Genomic DNA, 19,892 nt, shown 5'->3' with positions numbered 1-19,892 from the left:
TCCCGCCACGCGCCCACCTCCGCGCGGAGAGAGGGACGGCACACTCCGCACGTACACGTCAGCGCCCGCTCCCGCCTTCAAACGTCGGGAGTGGCAGAGGGCCCCACCAACCAGCGGGCAGGGCTGCCGCTGCTCACACCAATCACGGGGGAGCATTCGCGTGGGCGGGGCCACTCCGCTTGGCGGCTGTTTACCTCAGCGGTCGATTGCGGCGGGTGTGTGGGCGGAGAGTGGATGCGTGGCCGCTCGGTGGCAGGTGACACACCTGCGCGGGAAGCGCAGCTCCGTCACAACATGGCGGCCGCCGCCAAAGCTGCCCGGTACCACAGGGAGCTGCTGGCGCGGCTCAGGGCTGCGCGTGGCCAAGCCGTAGGTAGGTCGGCCCGTCTGCACCAGCCTCACTGCTGCTTTCAGGGCAGAAATCGCTTAGAACGCAGAATCCGTTTTAAAACTCCCTTCTGAAATATCCGTGAATAAAGCTCCCAGAATTCCTTCACGACGCTTCAATGAATATCCCCTAAGATATCAGATATATTTTCGGCTGTTTTTTAATGTACGTACTTTACTCCTCTGTTATTGATTCTTTTTTAGCAGGTTAAAATCATAGTGGGTGACCTCCCCCTCTTAAAGCCACCCAGCAACACAAAAGGCTCATTTAAAACAGCCTTTTTTGTTTGTTTTCATGTTAGTTTTGCTTTTTAAGCAGTGAAGACTCACAGACTTCTGCACTACAGTTTATAATGCTGAGAGCATCTGTTTTCTTAATTATTTTAGTGTATTATTCCTGTTTTTATTTTTTAACTTGCCCATCAGCCTTCATCATTTAGCTACTACTTCCTCCTCCTGGTATTTTATGTCACTCCCTTTGCAGCAATACTGCACCACATCAATACTCACCGCTTTATGCAGTACCCCACTCAATTCCTACACGTGTATCATTCTCCACACCCTCCTGCTCATTTCACATACACTCCTACACATTCAGTATCTCACACGGTTTCTTCATACACTTTCTGCAGGCAGCTCCTCTTTCCTGGATTTACACTACACATGCCAATGAATGCCAGAAGCCACCAGCTACTTTCCAGGGAAGACAAAGACAAGAGCAAGCCAGCTCCATGCCACAGTATTTAAACAAGGCAGGTAAATTGAGCAGGTTCATCAGCCGTGAGTGCAGGTGGTAAGGCAAGTCCACAGAGATGAGGCAAGTACACTGTGCCTTGTCATGATGAGACAAGTATAGAAGCCAGGAAGGCAACCCACTGCTCAAGGTCAGGGACAGTCCCGTGATCAGCACAGTGATGAAATAGTTTTGAGGTCAGTCTGGGAATTCATTCCACAGGTCGCAGTCCAGGTCGGTGAAGTCCATAGCTACGCATAGCTGTAACTGAGCTGAAGGCCCAGGGCTGAGTGTAAATAGAACTCCTGGTCCCATGGGCAGAGGGTATGGAGAAAGGAACCGGGTGAGGCCACTAAGGCCTGTTACTGCACTCACAGCCCTGACAACATGCTCTACTTTCAGTGGGGTCATCTCCCATAAATACAGAAAAGACTGCAGAAAATACTTTTCCTCTAGAGGGCTGTATAGTACAAACAGAAAGGAAGCATCTGATTCTACCAAGGTCTAGTAGCCCTATTCACAGTTGTTTCTTGTTCAGAAGTATTAAAAAATTATTCATATGGAATGGCTATACTGGAAAGGTAATACAGACTGTATATAGTACAGGGAGGTTGGTTGAGATCCGTAGGACAGATGCTAATTGCAAAGAAAAGGCAAAATGCACAGGTTCGGTAACCTGGGATTGTATCAGAAGAGATTTGCACACCCGTGCCCTGTGGCTATTGTGCCCTCCTCAGATGTCGGACTCTATGATGGAGTGCTCACTGAAATAACAGTGTTTCCAAGGAATGTTACACTGAAGCCATATGGAATTGTACAGAGAACTGCAATACAAATTTGTGTAACTTTGTATCTTCCCAGTTGCAGCTGTACCAAGGCATGTCAGGAACTCCACAGCGTGGGCAAGGCATGCTCGAAGTTCGATGATGGAGTAGATGTAGTAGTAAGAAGGGGGAGTTGTTTAAGTTATGCAAAGCTGAGGTGGTTAGGTTTTATTTTTTAATCCTAGCTGAAAGTTTATTTGCAACCTTCAGCACACTTGAAAATTCTGATTTTGTGCCAATCAAGATGAAAGACTACGACCTGTAATAACATTCCAATCTAGTTTGGCACCTCACACCAGTATTGTAGTTCAGTCTCGTGACATTTTATGTCTGTTATTACCTACATTTTAGAGTCAAGATAAATTACTTCTTGTAATAGGAACTTATTTAAACCATGTTCAATCTTTTTAATGCTTCCTTTGCTTTCTTGACAGAAGTATCTGACAGTCTTTTAGAAAGGGCTACTTTTTGTAACAGTAAAGAATGGCATTTCCTGCAGTAATTTAAATTGGTAGGCATAAAAATAAAACCTTTGATTTTCAATAGCATTTACAATATCACCAATAATTTGAATGCTTAGTTTGCACAGTATGTCTTGGTGATTCGCATGGCAAATAAGCATACCTTTTGTGGTTTAACAGATATTCTTGTTCTTGCTCAAAAACCCTCACTTAAAGGAGTGCAGCTTTTACAGATTTTTTTAAGCACTTGGAAACAAAGACAATGGAATGAAAAATACCAAACAGTGACACTCGGTGGCTAGTTATGTAACATGCACATTCCTAGCCATTAGAATGAAATGAAAAACAAATCTCAGCTTTTCTATCATATTTAGTAGCTTGACAGACACAATTTATGGAAGTATGCACTTCCCTACTGTAATGCTACAATAGCATAATTGCAGGGTGACAAAGTCCTTGGCTACAGCAAATGAGAATAAACCCAAACGCAGCAGCCGAGGATGCAGAAATGCAAAGAGCTGCTTACCTACAGAAAGCCTCAGGTGGGCAGGGATGCCCAGGAAAGGTGCCCTCACCTCCACTGCCAACCCTTAAATGAGGTCTGGAAAGGGGTGGGTGGACTCCACCCCTTCCACTCACTCAGATGCATAGCATGCACCTGAGCTCCCCTGTGTTGGCCCTGCCTTCCCACCAGATGCTCTATCACTGGTTCAGGCCATGACTTGGTATTTCCACTACACCTACCATCTTCCAAAAGCTTCAAACATCAAAGAAGCTTCTTGATACGCTGTGGAGCGAAGGCATACTTGAATGCTTCAGATGCAAAAAATATTAACTAACCTATAACCAAACTTCATGCACTTCGTAATTACGGGATACAAAGTATATAATACTGTATTTCTTGGGCCATGAGTCCCTTCATGTCCTGTCGTAGTTTTTACGCTATACATATCCTGCTGCCTAATCAATCAAGCTCTCTTTATAATGGAAGTTTTTAGTATTTTCATTAAAAAAAAAAAAAAAAAGCACTTTATCTCCATTTATCCTCAAGATGTGGCCAGTTTAGAAGCTAGTGTAATAAACATAAATATATGTTCAGCATAACTGAACACCTAAAATCATAGAATATGAAGAAAATGCACATTATTCTAATGTAAAGTCATTGAACTGACTGAAAATATTCTTCAATACCTCACTGGTCTTGCACAGGTATGGGTCCTGATTGCTCAATAAACAGAACCGCAGGTCACTGGCACCCAATGCTGTGTCTTGTGATCAATGCTGCACCCCCATGGCCTGACACTTTGTTATAAAGTTACCAGACAGACCTATGTCAGCTGGAATAGCCATACCAATCTATTGCTTACTCCTCTGGGGCACTGGTTTAGGGAATGGGGAAACAGCTAATTTCATTATTGCTTTCCAATCTCACCATTAATTGCATTTTACAAGAATAGCAGCTCCGAGGGAAAGGGAGATACAGAGACAACCTTACACCACTGTCTGACTTACCTCCTTATTTCTAGCAGGAAAAAACAAACAAGCAAACAAATACCCAGAGGAGATTGAAAGAAGGGAAAAACAAATCAAAGAAACTGTAAAAAGAGGCAGTACTGATGACTGAAATGCTAACCAGGGTAGCCAACCATTGAAGCTACAGGTCTATGCACTTGTATGACTTCTGGTGAGGTCAGGAGGTTCTGTTATGTATGACTCCCTTATGAGGGGAAAATACACAATATAGACCTTATGCCTGTTTTGCTGGTGATACCAGCATGACTGACTACTGTGCTACTATGTTGATGTATCTCAGGTGTTTGAAGAACATTATATTGATTTTTCTTTGAGAATGCTCTGCAATACTTTCCAGGTCAATTATGCCCTCAGAAATAGGAGCAATGTAATTATTATGAATCTAATTTTTTTTTTTCTATGTAACTGAAGTACGTGTTTTGTAAAATACTTCAAAAGATTTTTGTCTGTTACAGGGGATGAAAAGCATTTTAATGCATTCATCATGAAAAACATCAGGAATTCTGGATGCTTTAAGTATTTCTTAAATTTAATTTTTTTTTTTCTTATGAGTGTATATTCTTCAAAGGAGTCTTGTAGTTGAGCTTTTCTGAAAGGAAGATATATTTCCACATGGAACAAGTGCCTTTCAAATACTTTCATATTTGTTAGAAATACTTTCTCCACTTGAACACCTTTTATTTGAATTTCCTTGAATTTCTTTTCTCATTTCTCCCTTGCAGTGGGAGAAATGAGAGGAAATTCACTTTGCAGGGTCAGGAAGACAAGGAACACTATACTGAGACAACCTTCCATGATCGCTCCTCAAAGAAATAGAAAAGATGAATGTAGCAAGTGACAGATAACATGTGCTTTAGTGTTCCATCACCCCCAAGCAAGGAGTGGTTGAAAAGGCATGGAGATAATGCCACAGAAGCAGAAGTCCTGATATCTCCCAAAATTCCATAAAAAAAAACTACACTGGGAACAAAGGCAGAGGTGGAAAACATTGTATCTTTGGCTTCATACAGAAGGAGAAAAAAATGGTTATAATCTTTAAGGCATGGCCTACCTGCATCTCCTCAGGAAAATACCTCAGAAGGAGGAGCTGTCAGGAGCAGCAACTTCAGCAGAATTAAGTTACACCTCTCTAACATCATTGCTTCCCAATGGGACCTCACTTTTTCACTGTAGCCTCCCTTCCCACCATGCTCTCTACCTTCCTCAGTTGCTTTCCTAACATTTGTCAATCTCCTATCTGCTCTTTTCTATTTTGGGCATTTTGTTTACTTTTTCACACATATCTGCACTTCTATTTTGGTACTCTTATCTTTTGTGTGCGTATGTGTGTGTACAGTGGACGAGGTCACAAGGAGCAATCTTTTTAGACTCATTTTGTGGCAGGGTACTGACATATAGTTTTGCACTCACAAACCAATTATGGTAAAATATCTGATCTCTCAAAGGACAGAATTTTCAAAACTATGTTCCATATTACTTACTATTAAGAAACATTATCATCAGTATTCAAGATTAGCTGAATAAAATGTTAATAACCTGTTTGCTTCCATTCTGTTTAACTATTCTTAACATCTACCCACTGTTATAAGTAATTCACTAAAAAATATGCTTTAAAAATAGAGTATTCAAATAGTACTCTCTAGCTGAAGAAGAGAACTGTGTTCAAAACAAAACACACCTGGTGAAAATATCATAGCTATCACTTGCTATCAAGTGACACAAATGTCCCAAGCCCAACCACAGCTGAACAGGGCAAGATATGTAAAGCATAACATGGATTGTTCTGTTGCTCATCACAGTACTTTGAACACAGCAAGTTAGCAGGCGTGAGTCAAAAATGAGTTCAAATTTCCTTTCATATTTATAGCAAAGTTTTTTTTCCTTGTAAAATAAGCTTCAATTTGTCCGAATGTCTTGAGCACATTTTTATTCAGATTTTAAGATTCTGTATTGCAGAGTGAAATGCAACTCCTGCAGCAGTGGATTGAGCCTCTTTTTACCAGATTGTTCACACTTAAGCAGTAGCAGAGCAGTTACAACTATTTTAATTGGCATTTCCAACAAAGCTACACTTTGTGCCCGGATCATTCTTTTAAGATAAAATACACTGATTTTGCTAATCATTCTCTTGTGTTTCCATTTTAGAAGATTTCTCCCTTGCTTTCCTGATGCAATTCAGTGACAGCAGGTCTGACATGCTTTCCTCTTGCTTAGGAGCCATGTCAAAAGCAGCTCTGATAGCCTGGCTCTTCCTTTCAGCAGAACACTGTAGCACTGCCTACATATTTTGTATCCTACAGCCAGCATTCACCACTCTTACTCCCCAGAATGGAATTAGGTCACAGATGGGACACGCTGGGAATTCATAATGCAGAATCCCATCTCAGCCTTGAACCCCTTACTTTCTTTGTGTCAAATGTCATTCAATAGGCTCTGCTCCAAAACTCTGCTATTTCACATCTTTTTATGTCTCAATCCCAACTTTAGTTGGGAAGTAGAATAGGAAGCTTTATGTGGAAAACTGTGAATTAATAATGCAAGTAATCCAAGGGCTTGGCATGAACAGACCAACTGAAGCCAACTGTTGACTTTGATGGAACCTGACCACTTGAACTCTAATGGTAACTAAGGAATAATAGGTTGAGTGCTATTAAAAAATGAAGACAAAATCCTGCTTATTGAAATGATGCAGCTTTTATCATCCAGTTTCCAAGAGCAGCCTGTCCATAAGGAAATAAGCAACTGCAAGAGACATTGCACAAATGCATACAGCTCTTGGCAAGTAAAAGGAGATCTGGGTTTATTTCACCCTTATGAAAAGCCCATAGTCTTTTTGCTATTACTTTGTCAAGGAGAGTTTTGGTATTAAAACAATCCCAATCCTTTCTTTACTAAGTTGTAATGAAATACTTGTGTGAGCTAGCAAAAATAATTTGATGTGTTCAAATCAATTTTCCAGTGAATAATCTTCCTGTCTAAAAAACAAAAAAAAACAAAAAAAAAAAAAAAAAAAAAAAAAGACTTTTAAAAAGGACTGACATCCTTGTTATCAGCCTTTATGGATTTAATATGCTGAGCAGAGAAGAGCAGCTGGGAAGATGTTGGAGAAAATGAGCTCCGTTCAGATACTTGCAGTCCAGTGAGGTGAAGCACTGTAGTAGAACAGACTGGAAAGGATGCCACTACTTACCCACGTCAGTTCTCTGGAAAAAGAAACAGCTCTGGCTTCTGCATCTGTTAGTCTGGCACCTTCAACAAGTAATTAAATCACACTGTAGATTTGTATACATACTTAGATAAATAATAAATGACAGCTATCACACTGTCATGCAAGCATGCATGCATACCCAGGGCAGGAAATCACATACAGTATTTCATTTGTTGCCAATTTATCTCTAACACAGTGAGGAAGATGCCCTAGGGACTGGTGACTAACAAGGAGCATTGTTTATGCTACAAATCCCATCCGGTTATTAGTCTTTGAAAAGTGTTTTGTTTAGCTTATCAGTGCTTCAGCAGGAATGCCAGGGGCATTATTTTTGTACTAAGCGTATTTCTATTCCAATATTACTGACTCCCACTCAACCTCTCCATAAGAGGTTATGTGTTTCTCTAGGGCTGAAAATTAGGCACGTGCTTCAATGCCTTCTTGAGTCAGGATCAGGGTGGTTAGCACTGCACAAAACCAAGGCCTTGACAGGTTTCCTTATTAGTTTTGCTTCAGTAAATTGGAGAACATCTTTGTAGAAATCAAGCCTTTCTTAAGGGCTACAGAGCATGACAAAGAATAAATACCTTATGAAGTATATATGCTGATAAATTAAAAGTATTTTAACAAGTTAAATCTGCTTAACTTCTACATTTTGCTTGCTTTATTGGATGATACTGTGTTATTCAACCTGATTCTGCACTGCTGCAATACCAAAGTACCACAAGCATCTGGCAAGTTTTAAGCCTCTTTCACAATAGTACTACAGTTAATGGTTTGTCCACACAATTGATAGGCTGCTATTTTTTCAGGTTATCAAACTACCTTGCAGCGTGCCCTTGATCCAGTTAATATTTAAAAATAGTAACGCAATATTTTTATTACATTCCAATATCTTTTTGTTCATGTTCAATATCTCCTGGGAGGAAAATTTAGAGTTGCTTTTGTTTGTTTTACCCAGGAGACTCCTGTTGGTTTTGTTGTTTTTAAAGCAGATTTGCTTCATTGAAGGGAACAAAAAACCCTCGCATTTCCTTCATAACCTTATTTAGAACATTTGAGAGACTCTTGCCATGGGGAACCAAGTTAATAATTGACAATGACACCCAGCATGCCTGCATGAATGATTCCACACCATAACACTGACAGCTGGCACAACTTACTGAGCTCCTCTCAAACATTTCCACAAAGAGGAATGGTAAGCTAAATTTTATGTGCATCTTCTGAACCAAGGCAGGAAATGTTTATTAGAATGGTTATTCATAAATAATTGAAGTATTATTAATACTTTTAATCCTTAAATTACTTTTGGAAAATTTTTACAGGTAAATCCTCCTTTGTAAAACATCTTATTCTTATTTTACTTGTGATCTAATTTAAATAATGAACTGTCTAATGCATCATCACTGATCATCTCAGTTGTCCTGTAACCAAGGCAAGGAGCAACTGCTCACCTATCACAGGAAGCAGTTCTGTTAATTGCTTTTTTCACTTAAATTCCTTGTTTTCAAACAGGCTGACTCATCAGTGATCTTTAAAAGCATCGCTGTGGGAAAACTGAAAGTGCAGTGAGCTGAGCTGTATTGCAGAAATAAAGTTGCTACACCTAGGAGCTTCTGGCTTTATAATCAATGATAGGATTACTCTGCAATTTCATGTTTTTCTCTTACATACAAATATGAAACTGTACCGAGTCCAGTGACATGTTAGTAATACAGGCTTGATTTTGCTCTACCAAAGTTTCCCTGCAATGCTCATTTTCCCCTTTTGAGCCAAAAGCTGTATCCAAATTTGAGAAGACCTCTTCCTTCCCCTGCCCTCTCCTTCCCCTCAGAAAAATTGACTCTGTCACACAGGGAACTTCTGTTTTGAAGGGCTTCAAAACCTGAGCTCTGATCAGGAACTCCCATGGAGAGTTCCACCCCAACAGCCAAAACACCTGTGGTGCTCACAAAAGAATATAAACACGAAGATCTGATTGTAGCAGAACTTAAAGCTGCTTGGAATGTTAGAAGTGACAGTTTTAATTCCGCTGTTTCTAGATTACATGTTGAATTAGTGTACGAGAAGAAGATCCCTAGAGGTCTTTTATTTTGGGCCCAGTCACACTAAATGTTGTATTTTGTTATGACTATTTAGTGCCATCAAGAACAAACAGGCACAAAATGCTGGCTGCCATAATCACAGCTTCAATCTCTAATTCAGTCTTCAATTCAAATGTTCCAAGGCTGGCTCAAGATTTTGGAAGGGGGAAATTTATTCTGGCACATAAATATCCGTATCAGATATTGACTGTCTTCTATCAGGTCCATCTGGACAGTCCTCTTCTAACCAGCACAAAGCCATCTCAAACACAGCTTCAAGCATTTGAACTAAATGCATCAGAAAACTGATTATTTGCACAAAAATCTATTCAAATAATGAAAGATTCAACTTGTTTTTCCTAGCCTGTCTACTTGGGACAAGCATAAGGCACTGACATCTTCGTTGAAGGCGACTCAAATCACTTGATGACTGTAAAGATGCCCCCACCAGGTCACACCAGGCCCACTTAGCCCTCTGTGCTGCAGTGGATATTAACAGAAGAATAAAGAAACAGGCAGTTTTATGAAGCTTCCCCAGAACACTCTTTCAGTCAGAGGTACCACCTTTGTATTTAGCAGCACGCGATGCCCAGTACCTATTGGATTCAGAAATCTCCAGCATCCATCATAAGCCCACTCACTGCTTCATTATCTATATAAAGAAATGCCTATTTCTTCTTGTGGAACCTAACACCTGTCAGTCACGAGAGCTGGACAAATTTCCCACATTGCTTCATTCAGTAAGAGAAAGATTACAAGAAAATCAAAGTCGCTGCTTTGTGACATTCAAATGATTTTTCTGCATCTGTACATGCAGATATTCTTCATTGGGTGTCACCATCAGAGGATCACTGGCTGTTTCCTTGCTGTAATTCATAAAGCCCTAACTTTCATGTTCTCAGCATAGAGCTTCTCAACACTTGGCTGATGAGGAGCTTACTTCAGCAGCCAGAACTGGTATCATACAGCAACATAGCAACATTCAGTTTTCCCATTTTCTGAATAGCACAAACTCCATTCTGCAGATTTGCCCATGTTAAGTCAGCAGAAGATGAATCATTGGAAAAGTTATAATCATTCATCCCCTAGGAATCATATAGCATGTTAATTGCTGTACAACACATTTTAATACAAAATACACAAGTAGTTTCAACTTGTTGAGACTGCAGAGGGCAAGAGTGCTGCTCACAACTTCCATCAGTTACAGTCTGGGAATGCTGGGTTTCCCTTGACTCAAGATAATCAGAAACACGTTTGCTTTGTTGTGAGACAAAGGAATGTGCACAAAGAAAAGTGTGTTAGTACTTCACAGAAATAGCATAGCTACCTCATCAGTTGATGTAGTACATGGATGTGTATACACATGTAATATGTTTACAGACACAGAGGTTGGGAACTCCAAGCAGTTCCTCAGCTGACATAAACTATTACAGTTTATATCAGTTGAAATAATTCACTTCTTAATCTATACTAGTACTGCATAGGAAAGCAAAATACAGAACTATTCAGTGCTTATGGAGTTTAGATAATATTGTGTCAGAAGATATTTGCTCAGAGGTCATTTGTCACTCTACTAGACTTGAGTTACCTCCAACACTAGTCCTTTCTGTAGGATTACAGAAATAATTTCTTTGCCCAATTTTCACCATCTGCTGAGGTAACTATTAGTTGTGCCAACACGTCTATTTAGCTTCTGTGATTCCTTGCTAATTCATAGTAAATGATTGTTGTTAAACTGAGCTTGTCACTTGCAATAGTACTTTACTGAAGACTGCACCACTTCTCTTTCAGGAATCACTCCAAGTTCAGCAACCTAGTAATCACAGTGACTTCAGCTGCCCCATCTGTCTCCAAACAGTGACTCTGCCAGTAGAAACCAACTGTGGACATCTATTCTGTGGTAAGTTTGCGGAGTTGAAAGTGCAGTGCTTATAAAGGCTACTAAACACAGCACACTTCCCACAGAAATATCAAATCCTGTGCAGGAACCATTCTAAGCATTTCTCCCAGTAACTAAAGGTATGAGGAGCAGCTGAATCCCTAGGTTTTTCAGCTCAGAGAAGAGGAGGCTGAGAAAAGGCTTTATGGCAGCCTACATTTTTCACACAAGGGGAGCAGGAGGCTGCACTGATCTCTGCTCTCTGGTGACAGCAGCAGGATCTGACAGAGCTGTGTCAGGGGAGAGTCAGCTGGGTTAGCAAAAGGTTCCTCACCAGAGGGCGGTCAGGCACTGGAACAGGCTCCCTAGGGCAGTGCCCATGGCCCCAAGCCTTCTGGCATTCAAGAAGCCTTTGAACAACAGTCTTAGACATATTTAATTTTTGGGTGGTACTGCGAAGTGCCAGAAGTTGGACTCAATGATCCTTGTGGGTCTCTTCCATCTCAGGATATGTTTCTATGATTTCTGAAGTAAATTCCCTCACTAATAACAAGTTTAATCTTTTTCTGTTTATTGCCTTCATACTTACAAGGGGCCACTTTTGAAATGCCCAGGAAGACACAAGACAAAAAGCAACATAATTTTGTAAGGTGCTGTTAAATTACAGCACAAACTCATGGAGTAACTAAAAGGCCTAGAAACCCAGTTTGTATTCAAGTATGTGGAAATGAACTTAGTACCTCTCAGACCTCTGACATACATACTCCAGTGAGTTTACAGGCAAAGTTTACAATCTTACTGCCCCAGCTGCTTATCGAGTTCCTTGCTAAATGCTGTCGTCACCACTGCAGGGGGTGACAGTAAAGAACTGGAGTTTATGATCTGATGAGATTGAAACTGCCATTGAAGGCAGTTCAGTGCTCCTGTGCAGCATAACATCAGTAAACTCTGGCAGAAGGTCACCCAGGCTGCTGGAGGCAGTAATATCTGATTCTCCAGCAGCAAAACATATCAAAATGCACTGGGCAAAAACATAAAGCTCCTTCCTATGCTTTTCAAAGACCTTACAGCAAGTTTAATTTATAATTACAAGCCACTGACACTTTCTTCATCATGTAAGACTTCTAGAAAAAGACATAAGCAGAAATGAAAACAAGGCCCTGTATTACACCTGTAATGTTGGTACAATAAGAATTAATTTTGTTTTGAGGAAGTGTCATTTTTCTCTAGATTGAAATAATGCTCTCTCAGACCAGCCCCTCATCAACACTGCTAATATCTCCATCCTCTGAAGCCACAACAGATCAGTGGGGTGAGAACAGCTACAGGCATGCTGTAGGGCCCATCTACAACATGCACGACACCATTTAATGCTTTAACTTTTTTCATGTGTTTTTTTACTCACACTACTACCACAAAGGAAAAGGATAGTTTAAATAAAACTCACTCCAGAAGAAACAGTAAGCTTATGGCCTCCAAGCATGTTTCAAATAATGCCACAGAAGTTACAGTTTCAAATACAAAGATAGACACGATGACAGATGTCATTAATTTTCCTCCTTCTCTGACCTAGTTAATTGTCCATTTCCCCTTTGTAAATATGACACTGTTACAATCAAAAAGGTCAGCACAGTGGAAAGGTGATAGACAAGCATTACAGCAAAAGGACCAGCACAGATGCAATGGTGTTACAAAGGAGAAGTACTCACCCACGTCCAAGGATCCAGGCTCACAGAAAAGACTCCACAAAGAAAGGCTCTCCCATCAGAAACCCTTCCCTGGGGCAGTCAGCCCTTAAATGAGGTCTAAGAGAGGTGCAGCCAGGCTCCAGCCCTTCCTGCAGCACAGGTGAATTGCCTTCACCTGTGCTCCCAGGGCTGACTGGGCCTTTCCCCAGGTGCTCCATCAGTTCTTCATGCTGTGATTCGACAGTTACTCTACAGACATAACGATCTGGGCTTTATTTTTATTTTGAGGTTTGTGGAGAAGTACCATCTATAAGCTTGGTACACGTTGTCATTAGCTGTGTCTTTTTAAATAGGCTTTACATTCCCCAAATACATCATCATTTACACTGTGAAGCATAAATTCCAGTGCAGTGCATTATCCATGCTCTGACTATGTTGATGTAGTAGAAGCGTAACGTGTCTGTTTTTCATGTCTTAAACCAATAAAATTTTACATTGGGCTTATCAAAACCATTCTGCATAGATCTAAGTCTGTTGTGACTGAAATCAGTAATAAAACTTCTCCCAGTGCCCCATGGAACAGAGCTAAGGCAATGCTGAGCACTCTTAATAAATTCCACTCCGGTAAAAGTTTTATTTAAAAAATGTGGTCAACCCAGAGCTTTTAAAGAAGATTAATATGGGCTTATAAAAAGAAAAACAAAACATTTGATTTTATTATTAGTAGTAATTCATACAGTTTGTCCTGAAGTTTTCCTTTTCAGCTTCAGTTTGAACCATATGCTCAGGAAGTTCAATTGAAAAATGATCCTTGTGCAATATTATTTTTTTCTAATTAACGAAAACCTCAAAGGTATTTTAGAAAAACCTATGGACTCCCTCAGAAGGTTGTGTAGCAGGCTGGATTAAAACAGGATTTTGCCCATTTTATGAAAAATGCACCAAAGCACAAACAGGTCAACTTCAGAGGAGTCCTTCCCTTCCTGTTCCACTAAACACAGGATTTTGCATGTAGCAAATTTTAATTTCCATGGGGTTCTATTTTCAAAGCCCTCAAAGAACTGTGAGATCCATTAGTACCCCGTTGTCATCACTGGGACTGAGTACAGGCACAACTGTGTGGCTCATGATACAGGATCTGGATCCAGAGGGTCAAAGCAGTTCCTGAAGTCAGGCATGATGGCTGTCAAATGCAAAAGTTCAAGCAAAGGCTTGAAGCTGGTTGCCAGACTGAGTTCATATATACCACATGAGGATTTAGATATAAATGCAGCCGTGAGCCCAGCTAACTTTGTCTGTGCAAACAAACTAGAAGAGCCTGAAAGAAAAACCCTGCACTGAAATAAAAACAAAGTGCACAAGTCAGAGCAAGGTTCATGAAAATATCCTTAGGGCAAATGCATCATCCCTAATATAGGGAAGTCCTCTTTAGGAGGTAACTGACAGCATGAACATTTTTTATACTTGACTTCAGACACGTTTCTCCTCTAAAATCCTTCTTTTCAATGACAATGCGAAATAAAGTCTGGGTACAAAAAAGGCTGCAGTAAGGGCTCCTGAAGACTTCCTTCTGTAATACTTCTTAAGCTACTTACTGGTTGTTTTTAAAAACAAACACCATTGTTCAATGCAATAAAACAATCCCAACAAAATGGCAATACAGTGTTCCACTGCTGCTTTCACTCTGATCTTTGTCAAATTTGATCAGTTTACATGTTAAGAGATACTTGTTCTTGACTGTCACACTGAACCTGGGAGATGAAAGTCAAGCTGTGCTACTTCTGATTAGATGCTATTTATCTTTTGTTGTTTTTGCTGTTAGTACCAGCACTGATATTCATGTGTGTCAAGCACTGCTATCAGGGACGTGCACAGGCTAATGTTAGTGTCCTCAGACTCTGCCCTCTTCAACACCTGAGAGCTTGCTGTTAAGATGGCACTGCATTTGGCAATTAGTTAGCAGTTGTTCTGGTAAATCAAAAAGAATGCATTAATTAACTCTTCCACAGTGTACAGACAGTACTGTGCAATGCATACATGTATGTACACATACTGGAAGGGTCCTTGTATTCCCGAGTGCTTCATCCACAATCAAGGAAGCTGCAAGAATAAGATACTAAGACACTCAGAGTCTTCGTCAGGGGGAAGTTCCATGTTGCTGTATATATCAACACAGATCTACAGCTCTGTTTTTACAGTTTGCAGAGTAAAACCACATCTTAAAATGAAAGCAAAGAATTACATTCATTTCTGCAGTCAACTGTAGAAAGAATGCTTATTAATTCTGATAACATTCTATAAACATTAAATATCCTCAAATATACTCCATGCATCTTAACTTTTTTTTTCTGTAGGCTCTTGTCTAATTACATACTGGAAACATAGTCCTTGGTTAGGAGCAATAATCTGCCCTCTCTGCAGACAGAAGGTAAGACATCTTCCCTGCATACATCTGCATTACAATAAACAGAAAATGACAAGCTTGAGCTCTTAGGATCAACTTTATTCATCCTCTAATTTTCCATTGCATTTCAAAACTCAGCTGAATGACTCTGCAGCCAATCACATTTATAATTTGACACATCTTATCAGGCAACAAATATTAAACAGGCCTCTGGCATTTTACTTTTGTATAGTTTATTGAATCTCTGGGATATCATTCCGTAAAAAGCAGTACAGGACATGGGACTCCCTCATCTCCTTCGACCGCTGCCAGAGCCTGCCTGCTGTACTGGCAGTTTGATGCAGGTCATAAAAGGAAGATGTTCTTGCTGTTGCGGAACTGCTGGAACTGTACAAAGGTCAATGTGCAATAAAGAGCCTATGAAGAGACGTGCTACTAAACACTATCCTTCATACTGAAGATTAAAACACACAGTGGTAACGCCTGTATTCTTTCCTTATGAAGGTGGTGGTTCTGGTTAACATCTCTTGTGAAAAGCTACACGATAAGCCAAGTAAACAGACTGTTCACGACATCAGAGCGTACAACAAGCGTTTCTCAGGGCAACCTCGACCTGTAAGTATTTCTGAATCTACACTTATGTAGTTAGCACTGCATAACACACAGAGGATTGCAAGAGACTCAACAATGAAAGCTAGTTTGTCTCAGTATGTGAATTATCTTTTTATACACTCACTGATGATACTACAGGGGAAGTGTTAACATTCACTGCTGGAGACAGCATCTTCTAGTAATGGTGCTTCTCAGAGTTTCTAGCTCAGAGAAATCACTCTGCAATCATCCTAGCAGGGAGGAGAAGGCAGTGCAAGATGACACTTAGGAAGTGAAGCAGAATTAGAGAGAGTCAGCGTAAAACTTTCACATTTTAACTTATATTTGGACTCCAGGAGCTTAAATTACATGTAAGTCTTTTGTTCCAAAGCAGATCCCAGCTTAGAAAGCAGCTGTTGTTTTTTTTTACTGAGGTATTGCCAAATTCAAACAGTCTACACTGGCTCTGTACTTCATTAAAGCTGGAATCCCAGATGGTGTGGGGACGTGACAGGTACTGGAAGTGATGTGAAAGATGAGGGCTGGAGGCACATGTGAGACCCATTCTTGACAGCATGCAGAATATCACCAAAGCAAATCTTCCTATCCTGTCAAATCCCAGTGGGGGGCCCAAACAGGACTGTGGAATCTGTTTTAATTTGTGGGCTAAACTAAGCACTGTGCTTAAGAATGTTATTTTCCAACCCAACAAATTAGTATTAACGAGCAGGAATAATTATTATAATGACTCAGTCCTACGTTTCCCATCCACACTAAAGTGAGACTTGAGGCCTCTTTCTCATGTACTCTTTTTCATGCACACACTTGATGCCAGACTTTAAAGAGAGCACGTATACTCAAGATAGCCATTAAGGACCAGTTTCCCAAAGTGTCAAGCATAATGCACTGTGCAAAGTGCCGGGGAAGTGAGGATTGCCTTAGGAATGTGCCTGTAGATTCTGCAAAATAACTGACCTGCCTTGGTGAACTGGGACAGCACAGAAAGGCTTTGCATTCAAGAGATTTGAATCTAGAAGTGCTTAAAGACTCATGCAACCAAAAGAACTGCATGGATTAGAATGGAGCAGAGCTTAACTCACCTGCATGTTTAGTTTGCAGATTACCTCTATGACATGCCGTTGTTCCTGACTCTTGCCTTGCGAGGAATCTTCACCTGGGGTGGACTCATGTGCATTTTTTTCCTAAGAGTTGTTGTTTGCTCCTTTGGAACAATCATATGCTTATCGTCGCCTTTTGACACGATGCCTGGGCCTCTCTGTAGAACACTCGGAACAGCTGATGACATGGTGGTTGTTTCCCTTCTTCTCATTTGTGTGATAAACATTTGTCAGCAAATTGCAACAAACGGGGTAAATATGGCAAGGTCTGCAGCTCAGAGGATGCTGTCAGAATCCTGAGGGACTCAAACTTTGATTTCTCAGTCAAACTCAATCAAACAGTGACAGGCTTCTCCTCCATTTGGGGCAGCGTGTGACGGATTTGTCATTCTGCTGCAAAGACTGAAGCAGGGCTCAAGTGATATTTGGCATGGCCAAGTGATTCGATGTGCAATTGCTTAGATGGCCGTGCCATTGTGTATTTACAAGACTCTTTCATGCTTCATGTGTCTCCAACTTATCCTCATACGCAGTGCCTGAATTGAAAATGCCTAAGCCTGTCAACAGGACCTAGAATTACAATGCCAGGCAGCTGGCAGTTGAGATTTTTAGAACTTTTAAGCTTTGACATTTCATGTCTTGGTTCAGTTTGAATACAATTTAATTTGAGAATTTAGCAAACTGCTGTTTGCTAGGTCTCAAGTAACACAAGTAACATTAGATAATACCTCTGCAAAATCTTGTGTTGGTACTTTTTGCTGTCACAGCTGATTGCATATCCAATGGAATACAGATTTTTACAGCTCTGCTATGAGTACAGTCCTGATTCTAAAATTGGACAATATGAACCTGATCGTAATACTGGCGTGGAGCAAAAATGCAACTGTAAATGGAAGTATTACAAGGGGAGAATGGCATATAAGGATCATGCAAGAAGTGTGGGCAAATCTCTGTGTAAGCCTTTTGTCTGAACCTACACAAAGTTACAGCTTTGGTGAACTCTGTCCTCTTAAGCTTTAACAAAGTCAGTATGAATGGTTGTTTCCTCTGTGGACTCCATACACTCCTTGTGTTTTCCTTGCAAGTCTTGGTACTACTTTAGGGAGAGATAAAGGCTACATTTCTGATGATAAAGAAGTTTATGGAAAATCTGCTGAAGTTGCTGTGTGTGCTGAGTGTGACAAGTTAAAAATGCTGGTAGTGTGCCAGACAAGCCTAAGCATCTGTCACTGTACAATCTGTACATTTGTTATGTATTTGGAGTCAGTGAACTTCATTTTTACATATGAGTTGTATATGAAAATTGATATATTAAAATATATGAATATTTATTATTCACAATACACTGGTCTCCAACTGTGTGTTTTTTTTCTACACATTTTCAATTGACATATTTTATTGTACCCTTACTGTATGCTATGATATAGCAGTATGTCACAGTTACTCTCTTGCTTCTTAGACTCTTCTTGTAACGATGGTTTTTTTTTCATTTTATTCCCATCAACTTTCATTGTCTTTAATTATGTCCCTGAACTTGTAAAGCTGTCTCTCTTAACAATGGGTACTTTGGAAATGGCAACAATTGCTTTTCCATGAAGTATAAGGCAGGAAGTGCATTGTTTCTTTAAAAAAAATTCCCAGATGTTTTTGCGTGCTGACTACAAACATGTAAACCTCAGAAACCAGTATTTTCCAAGTTCTCTAAGTGTAGTTTTGTTATTGTCTAACTTCTGTTTGCACTTAACTGGGAATAAAAGCCTATGCCAATAGAAAAGAGTGGCTTTGCTATCAGTTGAAATGTATAAGGATGGAGTCCATTTTTATGAATGTTCACTCTGTGGGCTCGTAAGTTGTTTCTGTAGCATAATAAAGGCTCGCCATGAGGGCTACAAACTGCAGTCTGGAGAAAAGAAGGGCTCTCATTAGTGACCTGTGACAGAGTTACAGCCCCCAAACAGAACAGCATCTTTTACTAAGAAGTAAAAGACAAAGGGCAGAGAAAGAACTGCGGAGAATCTCACTGAAGGTTTTGGCAGTGTTTGGATCTTGCAAGATCAAAACAGCATTCTCCGAGGTGAAATGTTTCTGCAGTGTACAAACAGAGCATCCAGCCCCTCTACTTCCATGGCCAGCCATGCCATGAGGTGATGTTGGGAGCCCTACAGCTTCCCGTAGGAATAACTGTCCAGCACAGTATTTAAAATCACCTGAAACAAAGTGAAAGCCTCTTGTTGGCCAGCAGGCAGCCAGGAGGATGTCCAGGCACAGACAAGGCGAGCCTAAAGAAGGAAAATCTCTCTCTCCCTCTGCATTCTCTGCACCTGCTGTCACTGGGCACAGCTCTGTGCCTGTGAGTGTGCAGATACACAGGTTTTGAGCTGAGCCTGTGTGTAGCAACGTGGGAAGAACAGGCATGGAGAACTGGACTGTTGCAGGACTGAGGGCTGAGATGCAGCTGGCAGGGTGGAAGGAATGCTCCTGCATTATGAACATGTTTGCAGCAACTCTGCACAGCCTCATCCTTCAGTATCAACAGCGGGCTGGCTCACTTCTGCACAGAGATTCACATGCACTGAGAGCAGGTTACTTGCAAGAGACAAAATGGCTCAAATTATCAATAGCAAAACCACTATACTGCAAGAATTGAGACAGAAAAAAGAGCAGGAAACAAGAAAGCAGAAGGAAAGACTGCACAGCTGCAAAAACAATGTCCAAGTATGAGCCACCAAAGATATACTATAATCAGAGTAAAAAAAATATGAAACAGAACACTCCAATGGAAATGATGTCTCAGCTGTAGCTGCAGCAGGCACTACAAGGACCACGTGTGCAATACCTGTGCAAAGCACAGCACAGGGGCTCAGATCCACCTGAGCCAGTGGCACTGCTCCTCGTGCTGCTCAGCGAGGCCGCCTGCAAGCAGCAGCACCGCGCTACCCACAGCTGGCTCTGATTCTGCACAGCCCCACTGTGCCTGGTGTG

General features: G+C 40.7%; 1 protein-coding gene across 1 annotated transcript; it reads left to right on the top strand.

The window, feature by feature from the left end:
* Positions 1-444: 444 nt before the first annotated feature.
* On the top strand, positions 445-18,212 carry LOC122181376 (E3 ubiquitin-protein ligase RNF170-like). The gene is made up of 6 exons (XM_042873832.1): positions 445-553; positions 1,020-1,139; positions 11,022-11,130; positions 15,152-15,225; positions 15,706-15,816; positions 16,905-18,212. Exons 2-6 carry the CDS (start codon positions 1,119-1,121, stop codon positions 17,208-17,210), a joined length of 621 nt encoding a protein of 206 aa, XP_042729766.1. The 5' UTR covers positions 445-553; positions 1,020-1,118; the 3' UTR covers positions 17,211-18,212.
* The last annotated feature ends 1,680 nt before the right edge of the window (positions 18,213-19,892 follow it).

Source organism: Lagopus leucura, unplaced genomic scaffold (genome assembly GCF_019238085.1).
Source record: "Lagopus leucura isolate 7727_CA_CO unplaced genomic scaffold, USGS_WTPT01 Super-Scaffold_100009, whole genome shotgun sequence".
Classification (NCBI taxonomy): domain Eukaryota; kingdom Metazoa; phylum Chordata; class Aves; order Galliformes; family Phasianidae; genus Lagopus; species Lagopus leucura.
Note: the sequence above shows the minus strand (reverse complement) of the source record. Positions and strands in the feature narration are given on the sequence as shown.

Bases quoted from the DNA above. Each gene is read 5' to 3' on its own strand.
- LOC122181376 (XM_042873832.1), top strand. From the start codon at position 1,119: ATGCCACAGTATTTAAACAAG. The intron at 15,226-15,705 runs GTAAGACATCTT...TTCCTTATGAAG, and splicing joins GCCCTCTCTGCAGACAGAAG to GTGGTGGTTCTGGTTAACAT. The intron at 15,817-16,904 runs GTAAGTATTTCT...CTGCATGTTTAG, and splicing joins TCTCAGGGCAACCTCGACCT to TTTGCAGATTACCTCTATGA.